General features: G+C 54.0%; 1 protein-coding gene across 1 annotated transcript; it reads left to right on the forward strand.

Annotated features, from left to right (window-relative positions):
• The first annotated feature begins 1,556 nt into the window (after positions 1–1,556).
• LOC144942212 (serine/threonine-protein kinase H1 homolog) lies at positions 1,557–10,642 on the forward strand. Its single transcript, XM_078868967.1, has 2 exons — positions 1,557–2,555; positions 10,190–10,642. The coding sequence occupies exons 1-2, from the start codon at positions 1,557–1,559 to the stop codon at positions 10,640–10,642; spliced, it is 1,452 nt and encodes a 483-aa protein (XP_078725093.1).
• The last annotated feature ends 10,888 nt before the right edge of the window (positions 10,643–21,530 follow it).

The following is a 21,530-nucleotide window of genomic DNA, read 5'->3' on the forward strand; positions in this document are numbered from 1 at the left end:
CGCGCGGAGAAAAACCACGCGGAGCGAGGGGGGCGACCACTCCATCCTTTACAGATGGAAACAGATGGAGATTAGTCCACGCGTTGCTGGGCTGCCTTTCCCCTGGCGAGCCAGCCGGGGAATGGGGATTGTGGTGAGCTGCGGTCGAGCGGGTGAGGGGTGGGGATTGTGGTGAGGGTTGAGTTTCTAGAGCAACGTGGAAGAACGGGGAGGTGCGGCAAGATCAATGAAGACGATAGACATGGAGTAGGGAGGGAGGGGGTAAAGAGAGAGGGGGGGGGGGGGTAGAGAGAGGGGGTAGAGAGAGAGGGGGGGGGTAGAGAGAGGGGGTAGAGAGAGGGGGGGGGGGTAGAGAGGGAATGGGTAAGGAGAGCAGAGAGTGAAATATATTGTGGAATATTTCATTTAAAAAGGGGGGGGGGGGGAGGGGGGGAGAGGTTTAAATAAAGCAAAGCATAAAAAAACTAAATGATGAACGAAGCAAAGTGCCGACTACACCAAGCATCTTCTTGTTTCCTCTGATCGTAAAAAACGAAAAGAGAACCAATGGTGGGTGGGGGATCCATGATGACGATGATCATTACGATGTTGATCACAACGACGGTCGTGATGATTACAAAGACAGCGCCTACGGTGATGCAACTCGCCCCTCCCCTTAGGAGTTGTTGTATTGTTCTGAGCCCCGCCTCCCTCGCCCTCTTGCCCCTCCCCTCTCCGGCCGGCGCGTTCTTTGCGTGACCGTGCGCGCATTCCGTCACGCAACCAACGTCGCACCAGGTACGCGCCAGGGATTGTGTTTACATGCGGCACGGTCGCGACACGATAGGGGTTGGGGGGGGGCAGGCACGTGAGAGGCGGGGGGGGGGAAGGCGGGGGGGGGGCAGGCGAGCGTGGCGGCTTCCCACCGGGGATTCCTCGCCTTAAATCCCCTCCTCCGATCTTGGGAGACACAGACAGCGAGCGAGAGAGACACTCACACACAAGAGACAGGGAAACAGTGGCGAGGGAGGGAGAGAGACACAGACACGCACACACAGAGACACACACAAAAAGCAGTGGCGAGGGAGAGAGAGACACACACACAGAGACAGACGCACACACAGACGCACACACAGGGATAGAGAGACGCACGCAGAGACAGCCGTGGTGAGCGAGAGACACGCGCACTCGCGCGCGCGACAGGGAGACGAGTCGTCGCGTGGAGCGTGTCTGGAGGCGGCGGCTGCTGCGGCAGGGGGCGGGAGTCGAGGGGGTCTGCGAGGAGGAAGCCGAGACGAGACCCCCCCCACCCCACTTCGCACGCCATGGGTCTCGCCGGCGAGCAGCTCCGAGCACAGCGAAGCCTTCTCAGCGGGCAAACCCCGAGAGCGCCCGCTCCGAGTGGCCGAGTGGCCGCCAGGGAGACGTCCCCAGCTGGGGTCGGGGCGCCGTTCCTTGCGTAAAACGGAAAGGGTGCTCCGTGCAGGAGGCGGAGGAGAAGAGGGGGGGGGGCGGGGGGGTAGAGGTGTGCGTGGGGGGTGGGAAGGGGGGGGGGCAGCAGTGGCACCCCCGCCGCTATGGGATGCGCTCACAGCAAGATCCTTCCCGACTGCCCCAAGGGAGGCCACGTGGACTTCGTGAAGACGGCCACGAGCGGCGTCGAGAAGCAGCGCGGCAAGGAGGGCAGAACCAAGGGGGGCTCCAAGGACAAGCAGTTCGACGACCCGTGTCTGCTCAAAGCGGCGGCGGCATCGGTGGCGGCGGCCGGCGACGGCGGCGACATCGGCGGCGAGTACATCGACCCCTCGTCTCGCAAAGTGGCCAAATTCCGCGCGAAATTCGACGCGCGCGTCACCGCCAAGTACGACCTCAAGGCGCTGATCGGCCGCGGCAGCTTCAGCAGCGTGGTGCGCGCCGAGCACCGCTCCTCGAGGCAGCCCTACGCCATCAAGCTCGTGGAGACGTCGGCCACGGAGGGCCGCGAGGCGTGCGCCTGCGAGCTGGCGGTGCTGCGCCGGGTTCGGCACCCAAACGTCGTGCAACTCATCGAGGTGCTCGAGACACCGACGCGCACCTACCTGGTGATGGAGCTCGCCACGGGCGGGGAGCTCTTCGACCGCATCCTCGCGCGCGGCTCCTTCACGGAGCGCGACGCGGCGAGGGCCTTGTCCATGCTGCTCGAGGGGGCGCGCTACCTGCACGCGCTGGGCATCGCCCACCGCGACCTCAGGCCCGAGAACTTGCTCTACTATCACCCGGGCGCGGACTCGCGCCTCTTCATCACGGACTTCGGCCTCGCGGGCAACGTGCGAGCGGGGCAGGGCCACGGGCAGGGCCAGGGGCGAGGGCACGAGGAGGACGGGCTGGGGCCGTCCGTGCGGACCGCGTGCGGGACGCCCGAGTACACGCCCCCCGAGGTGCTGAGTCGGCGCGGCGCGTTTACGCAGGCGGTGGACATGTGGGCCATCGGCGTGATCTCTTACATCCTGCTCAGCGGGACCATGCCCTTCGAGGAGGAGACGAAGAGCCGCCTCTTCAGGGCCATCTTGCGCGGCAAGTACAGCTACATTGGCGAGGTGAGAGCGGAGGAGGCGAGGTCGGAGGGGGTGGGGTGGTGGCACGCTGCGGCCAGGTAGAGGTGAGAGATAAACGGAGAGATGGATAGAGAGGCAGGTGACAGGGGCCGGAGACAAAAGAGAGAGAGAGATGGACAGTGACGGGAGTTACACCCGCAAAGTAATGGCTTGTGCCGCGCACGGATTTCAAATATTTCGTTACAACAGCGCGCTCGCGGTGAGCGGTGCACCACGTCGCGTCTCTTCTTCAAGATGACATCACAGGAGCGAGGACGCAGTGGGGCACGTGGCCGTTCATCCTCATATTGCCCGGCGACGGGGGGGAGGAGGGGGGGTGCTCAGGCCGCGTGTCCTTCACAACGAGTTGAACAAAAAATTTAACAATTTTCTATTTTACCAGGTAAGGTCTACTGAGCTACGTAGCTCTTTTTCAGACGCGACCTGCCCACTGATGATAGCTCAACGAAGTGGCTTGTCACGTTGAAAGCCAAAGACGCGAAACGCTTGGTGATGTTGATTCTAAATGTGCAGGGAAAACCGGAAGACCCGGAGAAAAATCCACGCGACCACGGGGAGAGAGACACGCAAACTCCAAATATGCAGCGGACGTCAGGGTCAGGATCAAACCTATGATGTTAACTACCTCGCCTGGACACCAGGCGAGGTAGTTAACATCTCGCCACTGTGGCGTCCGATAGATTCAGGGAAATATATCGATGTATACGTAATGTGTATATTCCCTGGCTCGCCAGGAGAATGCGGTACACAAAGTGGCTCATCATCATGTAGAAACGTATAGCAGCCAGATACTCTAAACGCGTGATGTTGATTCTAAATGTGGAGTGAAAAAAAACCGGAGGAAAACCCACGCGACCACGGGGAGGGAGAGACACGCAAACTCAAAATATACAGCAGGCGTCGTCAGGGTTGGGATCGAACCCACGACCTCCTGTATACCAGGCGAGGTAGTTAACATCTCCGAGCCACCGTGATGATGATGAGAGAGAGACATCCAAACTCCAAATATACAGCAGCAGGCGTCAGGGTCAAGATCGAATCCACGACCTCCTGTATACCAGGCGAGGTAGTTAACATCTCCGAGCCACCGTGATGATGTTAATCGTCGCAGCTCGCGAATTGACCCGCGTTAGAGAACGGCCCGCGGACGCATGTATCGCAGAACTACTCCGGAGATCCCTGTCCAAAGGCCCACCTTACCCACAGCGAAGGACGCAATTCTCAACATCGCGTTCAGTTTACGCAGTCATTGGCTACCGGGCTGAGGCCATCATCTCGCTTCACCTGAAATCACGGACGACTGGAACCCGGGTTCAAACCCAGCTCATCAGCGGTGCCGGCTGAGTGATCTGACACAAACATTATGAACCCTGCTGAGTAATGGGCCCATGTTCGCATGGTGTCGCGGTGCTGGTGGTGCTGGTGGTGGGGAGCGTGAGAGAGGTGCGGATGAGTTCCTCTTTGATGAGAATGTTGCTTTCGGGGTCGCTCCAGCGAGCGTGGCTCCCAATTAAATGAGGGACAGGAACAAGTCCCGTCTTGCCTGGGGGTCCCGGGCCGCGACAAGCGACCCCCCCCCAACTACACTCCTCCACATCGTCCCCAAGCCAACCCTCTTCTGCCCTTCTTCAGCCCGCAAGGTCACGCATCAACATGCGTCCTCCGTGACCTTCTGTCCCTGCGGCCCATCTGCCCCTCGCTCCCTCCATCCCCACCTTCCCCCGCCTGTCTCCTCGCCCCCTTCCCCCTTATTGGAGCACAATACAATGTGTATCATCATCCAGTAGTGGATTAATCGTAGTTCATGATGATCATCATCACGATGACGATGGCGTCTGAATGGGAGGGGCTATCAGGCCGCTGTACAGAAGCAGTGGACCGATGTATTGTGGAGGGGGAGAGCCAGGCAGTCATAGGCAGAAGAGAAAGGGTCTTTAGCCTGGATTTGAACATGGACAGGGGGGCCTATGGAGACCCATAGACTCACATAGAGATCCACAAACTCACACAGAGACCCACAGATTAACAAAGAGACCCACGGACTCACATAGAGACCCACAGACTCGCATAGAGACACATAGACTCACACTGAGACCCACAGACTAACACAGAGACCCACAGAATAACACAGAGACCCACAGACTCAGATAAACCCATGGACTAACAGAGAGACCCATAGACTCACACTAAGACCCATAGACTTAGATGATTATATGGGTCTCTAAGCCCACCCAGGGCCATATTCTGGTCACCCTGCACGGCAGCGAGGCGAAGAGTTTTACAAATCTCTGAGTGATCCACCAACCCTTGCTTTCCAAAGCCCTGGGCCACAGACTCGCATATCCACCACGCTCGGCATGCAAATATGATGAATCAAGCGATTATCCTTCACAAGTCGGGAGGCTCGGGAGAGGTGGCCACAGTGGTTCGCACACTGCGCCATGAATCATGCGACCTGAACGTGATTCCCGGCCACGGCTAACATCAGTGGCGAGTAATATCTGACTGACCAGCGCGGCGAAGTGACTATCAGTCTCCGTGACCGCCGCGGCGTGCATGCGGTGCGTGCCACGTGGTGTGGCACTGCTCCCACGAAGATCTCGAGGCGTCCTGGGACGGGTGTTGAACTGGACTCGTTCATGTTAGCGTCTAGAGCGACCTCCACTCCCCCCATCACCACCATCACCACCGCGTCCTAGCGTCCTATCCCCCTAGGGATTAACACCTCCTCGCAAAGTCACCAGCTAATTAATTTCCTGTTTGATTATGGGAGTGTGTGGTGAGCGCCGGGGGGTGGGATATTTATTTGGGGGGAGGAGGGCAGAGAGAGGGGGGGGGGGTATTTAGTTTGGAGGTGGGGGCTGGGGCTCGAGGGGCAGGGGGTCAGAAGGGTGAGGGGGGGTGGAAATGCAGGGGCGCTGCGGTGGCTAGGAAATGTTATCTCCCTCGCCCGGTGTACAGGAGGGCGTGGGTTCGATCCCGATCCCGACCCTGACAGCTGCTATATATTGGAGTTCGCGGCGTCTCTCTCTCTCTCCCAGTGAGAGCGTGGACTGTTACTCCGGGTCCTCCGGTGTTTGCCCCCCCCCCCCCGCCACATTTAGAATGAACATCACGCGTTTAGATTCATTTGGCTGCGACACATTTCCGCGTGATGATGACGATGATAAGCCACCGCTTCGTTGAGCGATCATTCGTGATGTCCAGGTCGCTTCTGAAACGATCTACGAAGCTCAGTGGGGTCTCACACCTGGTAAAAAACACAAATAATAGACTTAATTTCCGTGTGTGGCCTTGAAATTAATATAACATTTAATATAGTGGACAACGTTTTTGGCAATGGCACAGACAACGAGAAGCCAGAGAGTTGATGACAAGAGCTGTTTACATCATTCTCGATTTGAAGTTTTCGTGACTGCAGGGATCCATACTCTTTTGTTCTTTCGGTAAAGTCACGTGGGTTATAATTTATTTCATTTAACATCTACGTGACTTTACCGAAAGAACCAAAGAGTATGTTTACATCATTGTTTATACATAATTTGTTTACGTAATTAGGTGTAAATTATTCGTTCGCATCATTTGGAGCCTGATGAGAAATACATTTTGAAGTATGTCTTATCATGACCCCAAGTTTTCTAAACAGCCGTACGAAGAGTTACCCTGTCAGCAGCGATGGACCACCGTACGAACTCTTCTGATCTGTACAGTATTAATAGCCCTGAGCACGTGTGTGTTTGTATAGGTCCTGGGAGTGTATGTGTAGCGGTTAGCGCACTACGCTACGAACCCGTCGACCCGAGTTCGATTCCCGGTCCTGAGTCCTCACCTAGGTCGACTCAGCCTCAAATGAGTATCTGGTGCGGTGTGTAAACGTCGCCACTGGGGAGACAAAGGCGGCTGGGCGTGGTGTTTGCCATCCACCCACCCTTCATAGGTGCTCGCTAACAGCACTTACCCCCGACACTCTGTTAAGGCTACACGGAGGATCTTCATCTTTGTCTGCAGCCACTGTACTTTTAAATGATGTGATTGTCTCCCGCCAGTTCAACAGCAAATCAAAGCTCCCCCCTCCACCCCCTCCCTCACCCCCCCCCGCCCCCACCTTAAATTCCTCCATCCCCCGCACCCCCTTCCTCGGGCCCCGCGGCACCTGGTCTCACCTGGCAGTGACGTCAGAGGCGGCAGGTGCCGTGACGCGCGAGGTGTGGCGCTGTCACGCGAACAAGTCGCAGTGACCCCCTCCTCCCCTTTCATCCCTGCCCTCCCCCGAGCCCCCCCCCACCTCGGAGCAGGAGCGGAGAGGGTGGGCGATTGGGGGGGGGGCAATCACCCCCCTTGAGAGAGACCCCCCCCTGCCCCACAAATCGGTGTTCCATTGATGTTACGCGAGAATATACAGCGCATGTTTATTTAAGGTTGCTGATCTCGGGACTTATTATACATCCTGGCATTTTGAGAGCGCCCCCCGCCCCCCCCAACCCCCCCCCCTCCATCCTTGTGAAGTTTCTATATCCGCCGATGAGTCACAGTCACACCTGTACACGGTCACTCCTGTAGTCACTCCTGTACACTGTCACACCTGTACACGGTCACTCCTGTACACTGTCACACCTGTACACTGTCACACCTGTACACCTGTACACTGTCACACCTGTACACTGTCACACCTGTACACCTATACACTGTCAGTGACCCCTGCACGCAGTCAAACCTATACACTGTCAGTGACCCCTGCACGCAGTCACACCTGCACCCAGTGACACCTGTACACTCTCACCCCTGCACACTGTCACACAGTCCCACCTGTACACAGTGACACCTGTACACGTGCACCCCCCCCCCCACCTTCTTCCTCGTTTCCACCTCCCCCCACCCCACCCCACACATCGCGTGCCACGCGCTCTGACCCCCGGCACGCGCGCCCACGGTCGTCGCGTGCGAACGGGAGAAGATGTCACGCACACATCACACACACACACACCACACACACACATACCACACACACCACTCCACAGACACACACACACCACACACACCACACACACACCGCACCACACACACACACCACACACACACCACACACCACACATACACACCACACACACACACCACACATACACACCACACACACACACACACCACACAGACACCACACACACACCACACCCCACACACACATCACACACGCACCACACACACACACCACACACACACCACACACACACACCACACGCCACATACACACCACACACACTACACACACACACCACACATACACACCACACACACCACACACACACACCACACCTTACACCACACACACACACACCACACACACACACGACACACACACCACACACACACACCACACACCACACACACACACACCAAACACACACGACACACACACCACACACACACCACACACCCTCCACCTACTCCGCACCACACTTTGCACAATTCCTTCCGACCCCCCCAGACTGCTCCTGTGTACCTCTCTGCACCTTCACCTATTCCCTCACCTCCATCCCCACTCCTCCCTCCCTCACCTCCATCCTCACTCCTTCCCTCACCTCCATCCCCACTCCTTCCTCCCGACCCCCCTCTCCTCCCCTGTGTGGTGTGTGTGTGGTGTGTGTGTGGTGTGTGTGTGGTGTGTGTGTGTGGTGTGTGTGGTGTGTGTGGTGTGTGGTGGGGGTGTGTCTGGTGTGTTTGTGTGGTGTGTGTGGTGTGTGTATGGTGTGTGTGTGGTGTGTATGGTGTGTGTGGTGTGTATGTGTGGTGTGTATGTGTGGTGTGTGTGTGTGGTGTGTGTGTGTGTGGTGTGTGGGTGGTGTGTGGTGTGTGTGTGGTGTGTGTGTGTGGTGTGTGGTGTGTGTGTATCTGGTGTGTGTGGTGTGTATGTGTGGTGTGTATGTGTGGTGTGTGTGTGTGGTGTGTGTGTGTGGTGTGTGTATGTGTGTGTGCTGTGTGTGTGTGGTGTGTGTATGTGTGTGGTGTGTGTGTGGTGTGTGTGTGGTGTGTGTGTGGTGTGTGTGTGGTGTGTGTATGTGTGCTGTATGTGTGTGGTGTATGTATGTGTGTGGTGTGTGTGTGGTGTGTGTATGTGTGCTGTATGTGTGTGGTGTATGTATGTGTGTGGTGTGTGTGTGGTGTGTGTATGTGTGCTGTATGTGTGTGGTGTATGTATGTGTGTGGTGTGTGTGTGTGTGGTGTGTGTATGTGTGTGGTGTGTGTGTGTGGTGTGTGTATGTGTGTGGTGTGTGTGTGGTGTGTGTGTGGTGTGTGTGTGGTGTGTGTGTGGTGTGTGTATGTGTGCTGTATGTGTGTGGTGTATGTATGTGTGTGTGTGGTGTGTGTGTGGTGTGTGTATGTGTGCTGTATGTGTGTGGTGTATGTATGTGTGTGGTGTGTGTGCGGTGTGTGTATGTGTGCTGTATGTGTGTGGTGTATGTATGTGTGTGGTGTGTGTGTGGTGTGTGTGGTGTGTGTGTGGTGTATGTATGTGTGTGGTGTGTGTGTGTCGTGTGTGTATGTGTGTGTGGCGACCCGAGTTCGATTCCCGCTCACGGTCAACACCAGTGACGATGATCTGAACCGGTAAAGTGGGCCTCCCCTAGGTCGACTCAAATCTGTACCTGGTGCAGGGTGTGTAAACACCAGCACTGGGGAGACACACAGCCAGGCGTGGTGACGGCCACAGCATCCCCTCGTGCCCCGTGTCCGACCTTAATAGGTCCTCGCTAACACGTGCGTGTGTGTGCGTGCATGAGTGGTGTCTGTGGTGTGTGTGGTGTGTGTGTAGTGTGTGGTGTGTGTGGTGTGTGTGTGGTGTGTGTGTGGTGTGTGTGTGGTGTGTGTAGTGTGTGTGGTGTGTGTGTCTGGTGTGTGTGTGGTGTGTGTGGTGTGTGTGTGTGGTGTGTGTGTGCGGTGTGTGTGGTGTGTGTGTGTTATGTGTGTGGTGTGTAGTGTGGTGTGTGTGGTGTGTGGTGTGAGTGTGTGTGGTGTGTGTTGTGTTCATGGTGTGTTGTGTGTGTGGTGTGTGTGTTGTGTGTTGTGTGTGGTGTGTTGTGTTTGTGGTGTGTGTGTACACATGTCTTTGCAATGTGTGTGTCAATAGCCACCCTGGACACCCCTGCAAACGCGATGTTCTAACCTATGCGAAATCTCTTTTTGTGTTAATATATATGTATAAATAAATACAAATATAATATTTGTATAAGTATATGTACATTTATTTACATACTTTTATATATAAATTAAAATATATATGTTTTATTTATATCAATAAAACATATAAATACAAACATAAAAACATTGAAACGATTTAATATTTATGTAAAAATATATTTATATATTTATATAAATAGACCAAAACAGCACTTGCTTCAACAAATGAAAAATGTTATTCGGCGAAGGGCAGGGACCTTTCTCTTTGTCTCTATAATCCTGTCCAGTGTCCAGTTTGTTGTCCTTCCCCGGCACCACCGATGAGCACGGTTGGCTACGTACGGTGCGAAAGAAGTTCAACACACACACGCGCGCACACACACACACAGACACACACAGAGACACACACAGACACACACACCTTGTCCCATCTCTACCCTCAGCCTTGGCCCAGCGTCTCCAACGTGGCCAAGGACTTCGTCGACGGCTTGCTGAAGGTGGAGCCGACCGAGCGCCTCTCGGCCGCCCAGGCGCTGCGTCACCCGTGGGTGGCCTGCGCCGTGTCGCCCTCCTCCGTCTCGTCCTCGACGTCCGCCACGGACGGTCACGCCGCCGCGTCCACCACCACCACCGCCACCGCCGCCGCGGCCAACCCCTCGCCCGCGGTCGGCTGCCGTCCAGCGGCGTCGTCCGCGTCGTCCGCGTCGTCCCACCGCAACCTGCAGCGCTCCATCTCGCAGAATCTCGCGCAGAGGCGCGCCGCCGGCTCGCGGGCTCACAGCTCGCGGTCCGCCGCCTCGGGGCGGTCTCGGGGCGGCGGCGGAGGGGTCGTGATGATGGGTCGACACCACCACTCGCGATACGTGCAGCAGCAGCAGGAGGTGGAGCAATATTGATTGGACGCAGCGTTGCCGGAAGACACTCTGGCGTCGGGCATTCGTAGCGACGGGCAACAGCATAGCATCGGGAAAAGCAGCAGCGGCAGCAACAGCAACAATAACAACAATAACAGCAACAACAGCAGCAACAACAATAACAGCAACAACAATGACAGCAACAACAGCAGCAACAACAATAACAGCAACAGCACCAACAACAATAACAGCAACAACAATAACAAGAATAACAATAGCAACAACAATAACAGCAACAACAGCAACAATAACAACAGCAGCAACAACAACAGCAGCAGCAACAACAACAACAGCAGCAACAACACCAACAATCACAACAACAACAGCAGCAGCAACAACACCAACAATCACAACAACAACAGCAGCAACAACACCAACAATACCAACAACAGCAGCAACAATAACAACAGCAACAACAACAGCAACAACATTACCAAAAGCCAACGAGACCATCAGCGGCTGCTACAGCTGCAGCAGAGGGGGGCATTTGGCACCACTTAGAAGCAGAAGCGACAGCGACATGAGCAGCAGCAGCAGCAACGTTCTCGTGTGGCAACAGCAGCAGCAGCAGCATCAGCAGCAGCAACGTTCTCGTGTGGCAACAGCAGCAGCATCAGCAGCAGCAACGTTCTCGTGTGGCAACAGCAGCAGCATCAGCAGCAGCAACGTTCTCGTGTGGCAACAGCAGCAGCAGCAGCAACGTTCTCGTGTGGCAACAGCAGCAGCAGCATCAGCAGCAGCAACGTTCTCGTGTGGCAACAGCAGCAGCAGCAGCAACGTTCTCGTGTGGCAACAGCAGCAGCAGCATCAGCAGCAGCAACGTTCTCGTGTGGCAACAGCAGCAGCAGCAGCAACGTTCTCGTGTGGCAACAGCAGCAGCAGCATCAGCAGCAGCAACGTTCTCGTGTGGCAACAGCAGCAGCAGCAGCAACGTTCTCGTGTGGCAACAGCAGCAGCAGCATCAGCAGCAGCAACGTTCTCGTGTGGCAACAGCAGCAGCAGCAGCACGAGCAGCACCAATTGAGTCGAGCAGTGCCGGCATGCAGACTCAACACCCAGGGACGCACGCGGTCACGCGGTCACCCACCGTCTAGCCGTGCGGTGTATATATATAGACGACGTTTCGGGCAATGGCCCTACTTCACATAGCAGGTACAGAGAGAGGCCATGTTTCAAAAGTGTAACTCTCATCGGGGTCCCTTGGTGTAAACACGTGCAGTCTGCAACTCTTATCGTCCACTCTGGCTCTCTATGTATGTGCTACGAAGAAGGCTCATTGGCCGAAACGTCGCCTCTTGTATATGTTTGTTTCCTTTTTAGGCAACGGCACACAGTGTTGTTGTTGTTGTTGACGAACGTGTTGTCTTGTTGTTGTTGTTGTTTGTGCACCACTGCCAGCAGCAGCACCAGATGGTTCGTGTAGCCGCGTAGACGATTTGCAACCGAATGTGTCAGCGAGCGCCTATTAAGGCCGGTGCCGCTCGGCACACGACACAGTGTAGCGGGGGCAGCACCACACACGCCCGACCGCCTTTGTCTCCCCGATGCTGGTACCGCTTCGACGTTCCCTACTTCGGATCGAGTCCGTCACGGTGGCTCACGACACCGCGACGCGCGCGCGTGGCTGCGCTGTGACACGCGCGTGGCTTTTCTTTATGACTTTAACAGAATCCGCAGTCTGCAGGGTCGCTATCACGAATAGCCCCAGGTGTGCGTTAGAGCCTCATTTCTCGAGGGTTGCTTATGAACAACAACAGCAACAATCAACGGCGCCTCGTTCTTTGTTTTCGATACGGACTGTGACGGGAAAACGACGCGCGCGGGGCCTGGCCACCACGACGCATCGCGGGGGCTGACAAGCGGCCCTATGGGCCATGGGCGAGACTGGTGACGGAATCGCAGCCAAAGGATGGGGACGCGAGAGATGGCGGGGGGGGGGGGAGACCAGGCACGGCGGAGATGGAAGCGATTTAACCGATCGAATTTTCTATTCTATTTCGGAATTAATAAAGCGCCCTTTACAGAATCTTTATTTAGCCTGGAAGAACCCGATGAGCCATGAAGCTCTTTCTTCCCCCACAGATGTCCAGTGGAATATGACGCGGAGGAGCGAGGTGGCTGACGGTTGTGACGACGACGACGACGATGAGAGATTATTTGAGATGAAATCGGCTCACGCCCCGCGGGAGAGACGAGATGGATGGATCGTGGCGGCCTCGTAGGACACGTGCGGGATGGCCACACGGCGTTGGGGTGCGGAGGGGTGGGGAGGGGTGCGGAGGGGTGGGGACCTTCATCCAGCAGTGGATAGATCATGGCTTAGTACGATGTTTGATGGTTTTGTTTTTTTAACTCACGGTTTGCAGAGTGCGTGCCCACGTGTGCAGGAGGAGTTTCACGGCGAGCTGGAACGCGTCGGCGTGTGGCGCACACGAGCACTGAGTGTCACTGAGTGTCACTGAGTGTCACTGAGTGTCACTGAGTGTCACTGAGTGTCACTGCCACTGAGTATCTTGGCACGAGGGACGCTCCGAACTGAAACGCCTCCTCACCGTCTCTCCTCCTGCGACGAAAACTCAGAATCAGAATCTGTATTTAAAGAGGAGGAATCCGATGAGCTATTAAGCTCTTTGCGTTTCACAGGTGTCAGCAGTCGGGGCGGGTGGCATCGCCCGCAGAGTTGGGGAGGAGCCAGACCCCCGGCTCGCCAGGCGAATGCAGTCGAGCACGGCGGATGGGGGGGGGGGGCTCCGGTTACCTCCCCCGCGCGTCAAATTGTACAACAATACCTTAAGACACAGAGGACCGCGGAGCTCGGGCAACTGTCGGCCGCCAATGGGCAATGCGGATTGTCCGAAACGCCTCCACGGCTGTCTATGCCCCCTGCCATTCCGCACGGGTCATTCCGCACGGGTCACTCTGCACGGGTCACTCTGCACGGGTCACTCTGCACGGGTCACTCTGCACGGGTCATTCTGCACGGGTCATTCCGCACGGGTCAATCTGCACGGGTCACTCTGCACGGGTCACTCTGCACGGGTCAATCTGCACGGGTCATTCCGCACGGGTCAATCTGCACGGGTCAATCTGCACGGGTCACTCTGCACGGGTCATTCTGCACGGGTCACTCCGCACGGGTCAATCTGCACGGGTCAATCTGCACGGGTCATTCTGCATGGGTCACTCCGCACGGGTCAATCTGCACGGGTCACTCTGCACGGGTCACTCTGCATGGGTCACTCTGCACGGGTCACTCTGCACGAGTCAATCTGCACGGGTCAATCCGCACGGGTCAATCCGCACGGGTCAATCTGCACGGGTCAATCTGCACGGGTCAATCTGCACGGGTCAATCCGCACGGGTCAATCTGCACGGGTCAATCTGCACGGGTCAATCCGCACGAGTCAATCTGCACGGGTCAATCTGCACGGGTCAATCTGCACGGGTCAATCTGCACGGGTCAATCTGCACGGGTCACTCTGCACGGGTCAATCCGCACGGGTCAATCTGCACGGGTCACTCTGCACGGGTCAATCTGCACGGGTCAATCTGCACGGGTCAATCTGCACGGGTCAATCCGCACGGGTCAATCTGCACGGGTCAATCCGCACGAGTCAATCTGTACGGGTCAATCTGCACGGGTCAATCTGCACGGGTCAATCTGCACGGGTCAATCTGCACGGGTCAATCTGCACGGGTCAATCTGCACGGGTAAAATCTGCATGGGTCATTCCGCACGGGTCAATCTGCACGGGTCAATCTGCACGGGTCAATCTGCACGGGTCAATCTGCACGGGTCAATCTGCACGGGTCACTCTGCACGGGTCAATCCGCACGGGTCAATCTGCACGGGTCAATCTGCACGGGTCATTCCGCACGGGTCAATCTGCACGGGTCAATATGCACGGGTCAATCTGTACGGGTCAATCTGTACGGGTCAATCTGTACGGGTCAATCTGCACGGGTCAATCTGCACGGGTCAATTTGTACGGGTCAATCTGTACGGGTCAATCTGCACGGGTCAATCTGCACGGGTCAATCTGCACGGGTCAATCTGCACGGGTCAATCTGTACGGGTCAATCTGCACGGGTCAATCTGCACGGGTCAATCTGCACGGGTCATTCCGCACGGGTCAATCTGCACGGGTCAATCTGCACGGGTCAATCTGTACGGGTCAATCTGTACGGGTCAATCTGTACGGGTCAATCTGCACGGGTCAATCTGCACGGGTCAATCTGTACGGGTCAATCTGTACGGGTCAATCTGCACGGGTCAATCTGTACGGGTCAATCTGCACGGGTCAATCTGCACGGGTCAATCTGCACGGGTCAATCTGCACGGGTCAATCTGCACGGGTCATTCCGCACGGGTCAATCTGCACGGGTCAATCTGCACGGGTCAATCTGTACGGGTCAATCTGCACGGGTCAATCTGCACAAACTGACGAGGGCGTACGGGGCGGCGAGGGCAGTCATTCACAGCCGTGACCCCACATAATGCAGGGTTGCTTCAAACAAAACATGTTAACGACTTGTATGGAACTATCGTTTTAATGGCAAAAAAAAGAACGGATACCAACACTGTGACGTGATAACAAATGTAACGTTAATAGCTTCAAAAGGTCGTAGGGTCTCCCATTTGTTAGCCGTCGTTGTCAACGCGTGCCTGGAATCTTCTCCGGTTTGGTCCCCGGAGCCGTGGAGGCAGCACATTTCCTCGCAAACATTCTCAGAAGTGTTCACATTTGTTGTTTTTACCCCCCGAAGCACCCTGGACTCGCCGGCTCCACTGAGACGGAGCGTCGCGTTTGCAGCGGCCCTCGGATGGAGCGCGCGAGTGATTCACGCATTCGGTAGCCGCCGATCCACTGCCCCCCCATCTCCATCCCTACCTCCAATCGGCTACGAGGCCAAACGGGACGTCTTGACAACAAGCGTGTTCAGTTGCAGCTCTGTGTGCCTGCGAGAGTTGGGCATTTAAAAATTGAAAAAAGACTGACAGATATAGGATGTTGGCACGAGAAATTGATTGCCACGGAAGGATGCTGTTGCTGCTGCTGCTGAACCCAAAGAGTGACCCAAACGTAGAAGCAAGCAAAAGGTCGCACGTGGGAGAAGACGACCTGATGGTGATGATGATGGTGATGATGGTGATGATGATGGTGATGATGATGATTCAGGCAGCGGTGAGAAGGAAACTGGCCACTGCCTGAACACATATGTAGGAGCATGGACAACAACAGGGACATTCAAAGTGTGCTGTTGTTGTTGTTGCTCGGAAAAAGGGGAATGGACCGGAAAGAGAGGAAGACGTCACAGAGAATGTCTCGACGAGGACGACGACACGATAAGAGAGTGGTGCCAGAGAGATGTGGCCACCACTTGGGTTGATTGGCACAAAACATAGGGAAGTGGAAACAACAAATAACGACATGTGCAGTGGACACCTACTACGGGCTTCATCTGCCCATGGATCGTGATGATGATGATCACTACCTCGACCCTGGTCCGCATTTTACAACCACGATCATTTCACACGCACACACTAGCGGCGTGTCGCTGAATGTGGGGAGCGGTGGTGCAACGGTTAGCGCTACGCTGCGCTACGAACCCGGCGACCAGACTTTGATTCCCGCTCACGGCCAACACCGGTGACGATTATCTGAACGGGTCCTGGGCCCCCCCCCTAGATCGACTCAGCCTCAAATGAGTACCTGGTACGGTGTGTAGTAAACATCGCCACGAGAGAGACAAGGGCGGCCGGGCGTGGTGTTGGCCACCCACCCCCTCGTGTGCCGTGCCGGCCTTCACAAGTGCTCGCTAACAACACTTATGCCCCAGCAGTCTTTTGAGGCTATACGGGGGATCTTTGTCTTGTTTCTGTGTATCTAGGTGTATGTGGTTATGGTTTCATCTGTCTATGTGCGTCTGTCTCTCTATGTCTGTAAGTATGCGTATGTCTGTGCGTATGCGTATGTATGCGTGCGTGTGTGTACGTTGAACTTCTTTCGCGCCGTGCGTAGCCAACCGTGCAAATCGGAGGTGCGGGGAAATCGGAGGTACTGGGGGAGGGGGTGGTGTGTGTCTACGCGTGTGTGTGTACGTGTGTGTGTGTATGTACGTGTGTGTGTACGTGTGTGTGTCTGTGTCTCCATACTTCACCGCGCCTGCTCCTGGGTGAGTAGGGGTGAGCAGTCGCGACTGACGCTGCAATGGAGCGATAAAATCGTGCACCCGACGACATCACCGATCAGAGATTTTCCCGCGATATATATGCAAGAAAGTGAACGTGGCTTTACCCACGTGCGGTCACCGTGGATCGAGATTAATTGGCATCGGTTCTACACAGTCGACCCATAATAAACAAACATCGCGTCAATCATGATCGTAATTTGGGGGGGTTAATCGCCGTGTCGATCAATTGCCAATCGATCCGTCGATCGGGCGATGATGTGACACGGCTCCCGCTTCACTCCTATTGGCTTGAGATCATCATCAATATCTCGGTGATTCCGTCGCAGTCCGCTTTGATCGTGAGCCTCGAGCGGGCGACTCGGTTGGGCGCGCGTGTGGCTCAGCTCCCTGCCACCCCGCACTGCCTGGGACCACAAATGGACTCGGTCACAAATATCTACGGGGCCATTTTGTTTTTTTGGCCAGTGTCAAAAAGTAATGAATAACACAGGAGTTGTGTTAAGATGTGCCAACCCTACATAGATACAGTTTGCAAGGAAGCAAGTGCTACATTAACCACACACGGCACTTGTGGCAACACGTGCAAACAAAGACGTGCTCTGACAATGCGCGCATTGTCTTGTAAACTGATTGGCCTACACCAGAGACAGGCTTCTTCATGGCCTAGTCTCACCAACGCCAGGCCAGATAACGCCAAAGGGCGAACAGCACAAAGTCAATGCAAGAATTGGAGCATTTGTAGCTCGGGTTGAGCAGTTATGTCTATGGGACCTTTTGTTGTCAGTACGTGTTGATGGCCACGATTCCATATTCAATAATCCGTTTCTACGTCATGGTCTCCACTATTACGTGGCAGTGTCCACTAGTACGTCGTGGTCTTCACCGTTACGTCGTTCGTGTTGGCACTGTTGATTTCGTCTACACCGCCCGTCCCTCTCGTTTGCTGCACCAGGCTAAAGGCCACGCACGTGCATGCACTGCACTGCTAATTTAAAGTAATCGTAAATTATCGACCATAGGTGATTTTTAATCGATTGATCGTAACATGCACCACCTCGCCCCCTACCCCTCCCCACCACCCCCACCCTCACCACACCCGCACCCCCACCCCGTGCGCACACAAATTGCACGATGTGTGTGTTACAAGCGAGATGTTGTAGATTTTTGTTTTTTTAAACTTCGATATTTTTGCACAAAATTCCCGTTGGGTGTCTCCATTTCTTTCTTTATTATTATTGTTGTTGTTATTTTAAAACATTTTGCTGGTGAGGAATGAGTGAGAGTGGACGAGGTGGTGAGGATCGAAAGGAGTGGATCGTTGGGTGCGGGAGGTTCCAAGTCACAGGCTCACGGACCCTGACGGCCACTCGCACCGAACAATAAAAATAAACAAATAAACTTAATTTTTTATTTTAGCAGGTAAGGCCCCACTGAGCTATGTAATTTTTTTTACAGAAGGGGCCTGGTTATCACAAATGATAGCTCAACAAATTGGCGGCTTATTATCACGTGGAAAAGTAGAACGGCCAAAAACTCTGAAACGCGTGATTCTTAACGTGGAGGGGAAAACCGGAGGGCCCGGAGAGAAAAATCCACGCGACCATGGGAAGAGACAGAGACACGCAAACTCCAAATATTCAGGCTCCAGGGTCGGGATCGAATCCATGACTCCCCTCCTGTATGCCAGGCGCGGGAGTTAACATCCCACCACGTTAATGCCTGGATGAACGGTCGCCTCTTATAAGAACCACACCCTTAAACGTGTCCCGGCTCTCTTCGGATCTCGGAAGCTCAGCAGCCTTCAGCCTGGATGGTGCCGAGGATGGGAGATGGCACGGCAGTACAACACGTTGCAGGTTTGGGCTGTGAAGTGGCCAGTAGATAGCAGTACAGCAATGGATTATTGGATCCATCTGTGCGGAGCACTTCGTATTTTCCCCGTCGTGTGTATGGCCGGGTGGGTTTTCTCCAGAGTTAACCGCTTCCCAGAATCAGGATTAGAATATTGATATAAACTGGAGTTATCCGATGAGCTAGAAAGCTCTTTTTGACATGTCCATCGGGACAGGTTAGAACGTAACAACAACTGAGGATTATGGGAACCTCATTTGCCAGTAAAAATATGATAATTGGTTTTTTACCCTTCTATCTGGCAACAAAACTGACACCTTTTTACAAGGAGTCATGTTTGCATAGACCGCAATACCTGCAGTCATAATACAAACAAAAGAACATAACTCTGATAATGTGCACTGTCCTTGAAGTTGATTGGTCCACACCCGAGACAGCTTTCCTTAGAGCCTAGTCTCACATGGGTTGGACCAGATGACGCCAAAAGGCGCACAACTCAAAGACAATGCACCATCAGAGTATGAGAGCTCGGGGCAAGCATCTACACTATGGGAACCTCATTTGCCAGTAAAAATATGATAATTATTTTTTTACCCTTCTATCTGACAACAAAAGTGACACCTTTTTACAAGGAGTCATGTTTGCATAGACCGCAATACCTGCAGTCATAATACAAACAAAAGAACATAACTCTGATAATGTGCACTGTCCTTGAAGTTGATTGGTCCACACCCGAGACAGCTTTCCTTAGAGCCTAGTCTCACATGGGTTGGACCAGATGACGCCAAAAGGCGCACAACTCAAAGACAATGCACCATCAGAGTATGAGAGCTCGGGGCAAGCATCTACACTATGGGAACCTCATTTGCCAGTAAAAATATGATAATTGTTTTTTTACCCTTCTATCTGGCAACAAAACTGACACCATTTTACAAGGAGTCATGTTTGCATAGACCGCAATACCTGCAGTCATAATACAAACAAAAGAACATAACTCTGATAATGTGCACTGTCCTTGAAGTCTTTGAGTTGTGCGCCTTTTGGCGTCATCTGGTCCAACCCATGTGAGACTAGGCTCTAAGGAAAGCTGTCTCGGGTGTGGACCAATCAACTTCAAGGACAGTGCACATTATCAGAGTTATGTTCTTTTGTTTGTATTATGACTGCAGGTATTGCGGTCTATGCAAACATGACTCCTTGTAAAAAGGTGTCAGTTTTGTTGCCAGATAGAAGGGTAAAAAACCAATTAACAACTGAGGATACACAAAACACGATAGGATAGGAAAGGTAAACATTACAGTACTTGAAAAAATGTGTTCAAATAAAACTCAACTGTGTTTTATTTTCGTGGCACACGAAGCCAAACTCTCGCCAATGGAATTGGCGCAACATCCCACAGTCGTAGGAGGCTACCTATTATCTCCCAATCACAACCAACCTTCATCTTATTATAAAAGTCCGGCATTCCGTGCGTCCATTTGTCCGTCAACTAAATGATGAGAGCCTTTTAGAAGGCCTGAAACAAAGAGTTATAGAGAGTGGACCGCCGGATACACATACTACATACAATAAAGTCAGTAGTATCTACTACACATCCTACATATAATAGAGTCAGTAGTATCTGCACACATTGGGGGGGGGGGGGGGGGGAGAGGACATCTGTGGGGGGCGACGGGCGAGGCGGGATAAGCCCTCAACAGGAGCTAGAATGAGATGGTCGTCGGCCGCCGAAATTCTCGTCTATCAACCACCACCACCATCATCACCCACCGCCATCATCACCCACCGCCATCATCACCCACCGCCATCATCAACCATCACCATCATCACCCACCACCATCATCACCCACCACCATCATCAACCACCACCATCATCACCCACCACCATCATCACCCACCACCATCATCACCCACCGCCATCATCACCCACCACCATCATCACCCACCACCATCATCACCCACCACCATCATCAACCACCACCATCATCACCCACCACCATCATCACCCACCGCCATCATCACCCACCACCATCATCACCCACCGCCATCATCAACCATCACCATCATCACCCACCACCATCATCAACCACCACCATCATCACCCACCACCATCATCACCCACCACCATCATCAATCACCATCATCATCAAGTGGCTTTAACAGCCACTAGATGCAATGTTGCGAAAGGGTTATGGGTAGGGCTCGTGTGAGCTTGGCTCGTTGGCCAATGTGACCAGCCATAGGCCATAGGGGGTTATGTAAAGTTCACATTTGCATCTCATTTGCATCTCATTGTTCGCCACTGGTTGAGTCGTGACGTAACCAACACGGTGGTGGCGTGTAGTGCAGGGACGTGCGGTCAGGGGAGGCAGGGGAGGCAGAACCTCACCTGTCATACTCCAATGAAAATAGCTGTTACGAAAAGTAAAAAAAAAGAATAATCAAATAAAATAAATATTAAGATTTTTCCACTGATCTGTGTTATAAATGTCATTTGTGTACGATTCCAATAATTTTATAGTCAAAATCGCCAAATTTGCGTAGCTCCGCTGCAAATACAGGAAGAGAGGAGAGGTGAGGCAGCGACGAGCTCAGCCTCCCCTCTGATTGCACAACCCCTCAGTAACTGGATGGAGCGCGGGCAATAAGCGAGTGCCTGTTACTATCTCACTATGTCACCAATGTAATGTTTGTAGACCCCTTCGTTTCATGTCTTCGCCTTCCATACTCCAGGTAACTTATTTCACGTATGTGTATAAAGATTTTTAAGCTCGCTGGTCTTGTCATGAAACTGCAATGAAAAAGCACCAGGGGAGGCAGCTAT

The sequence above is a fragment of the Lampetra fluviatilis genome, chromosome 26, assembly GCF_964198595.1.
Source record: "Lampetra fluviatilis chromosome 26, kcLamFluv1.1, whole genome shotgun sequence".
NCBI classification, from domain to species: Eukaryota; Metazoa; Chordata; class Hyperoartia; order Petromyzontiformes; family Petromyzontidae; genus Lampetra; species Lampetra fluviatilis.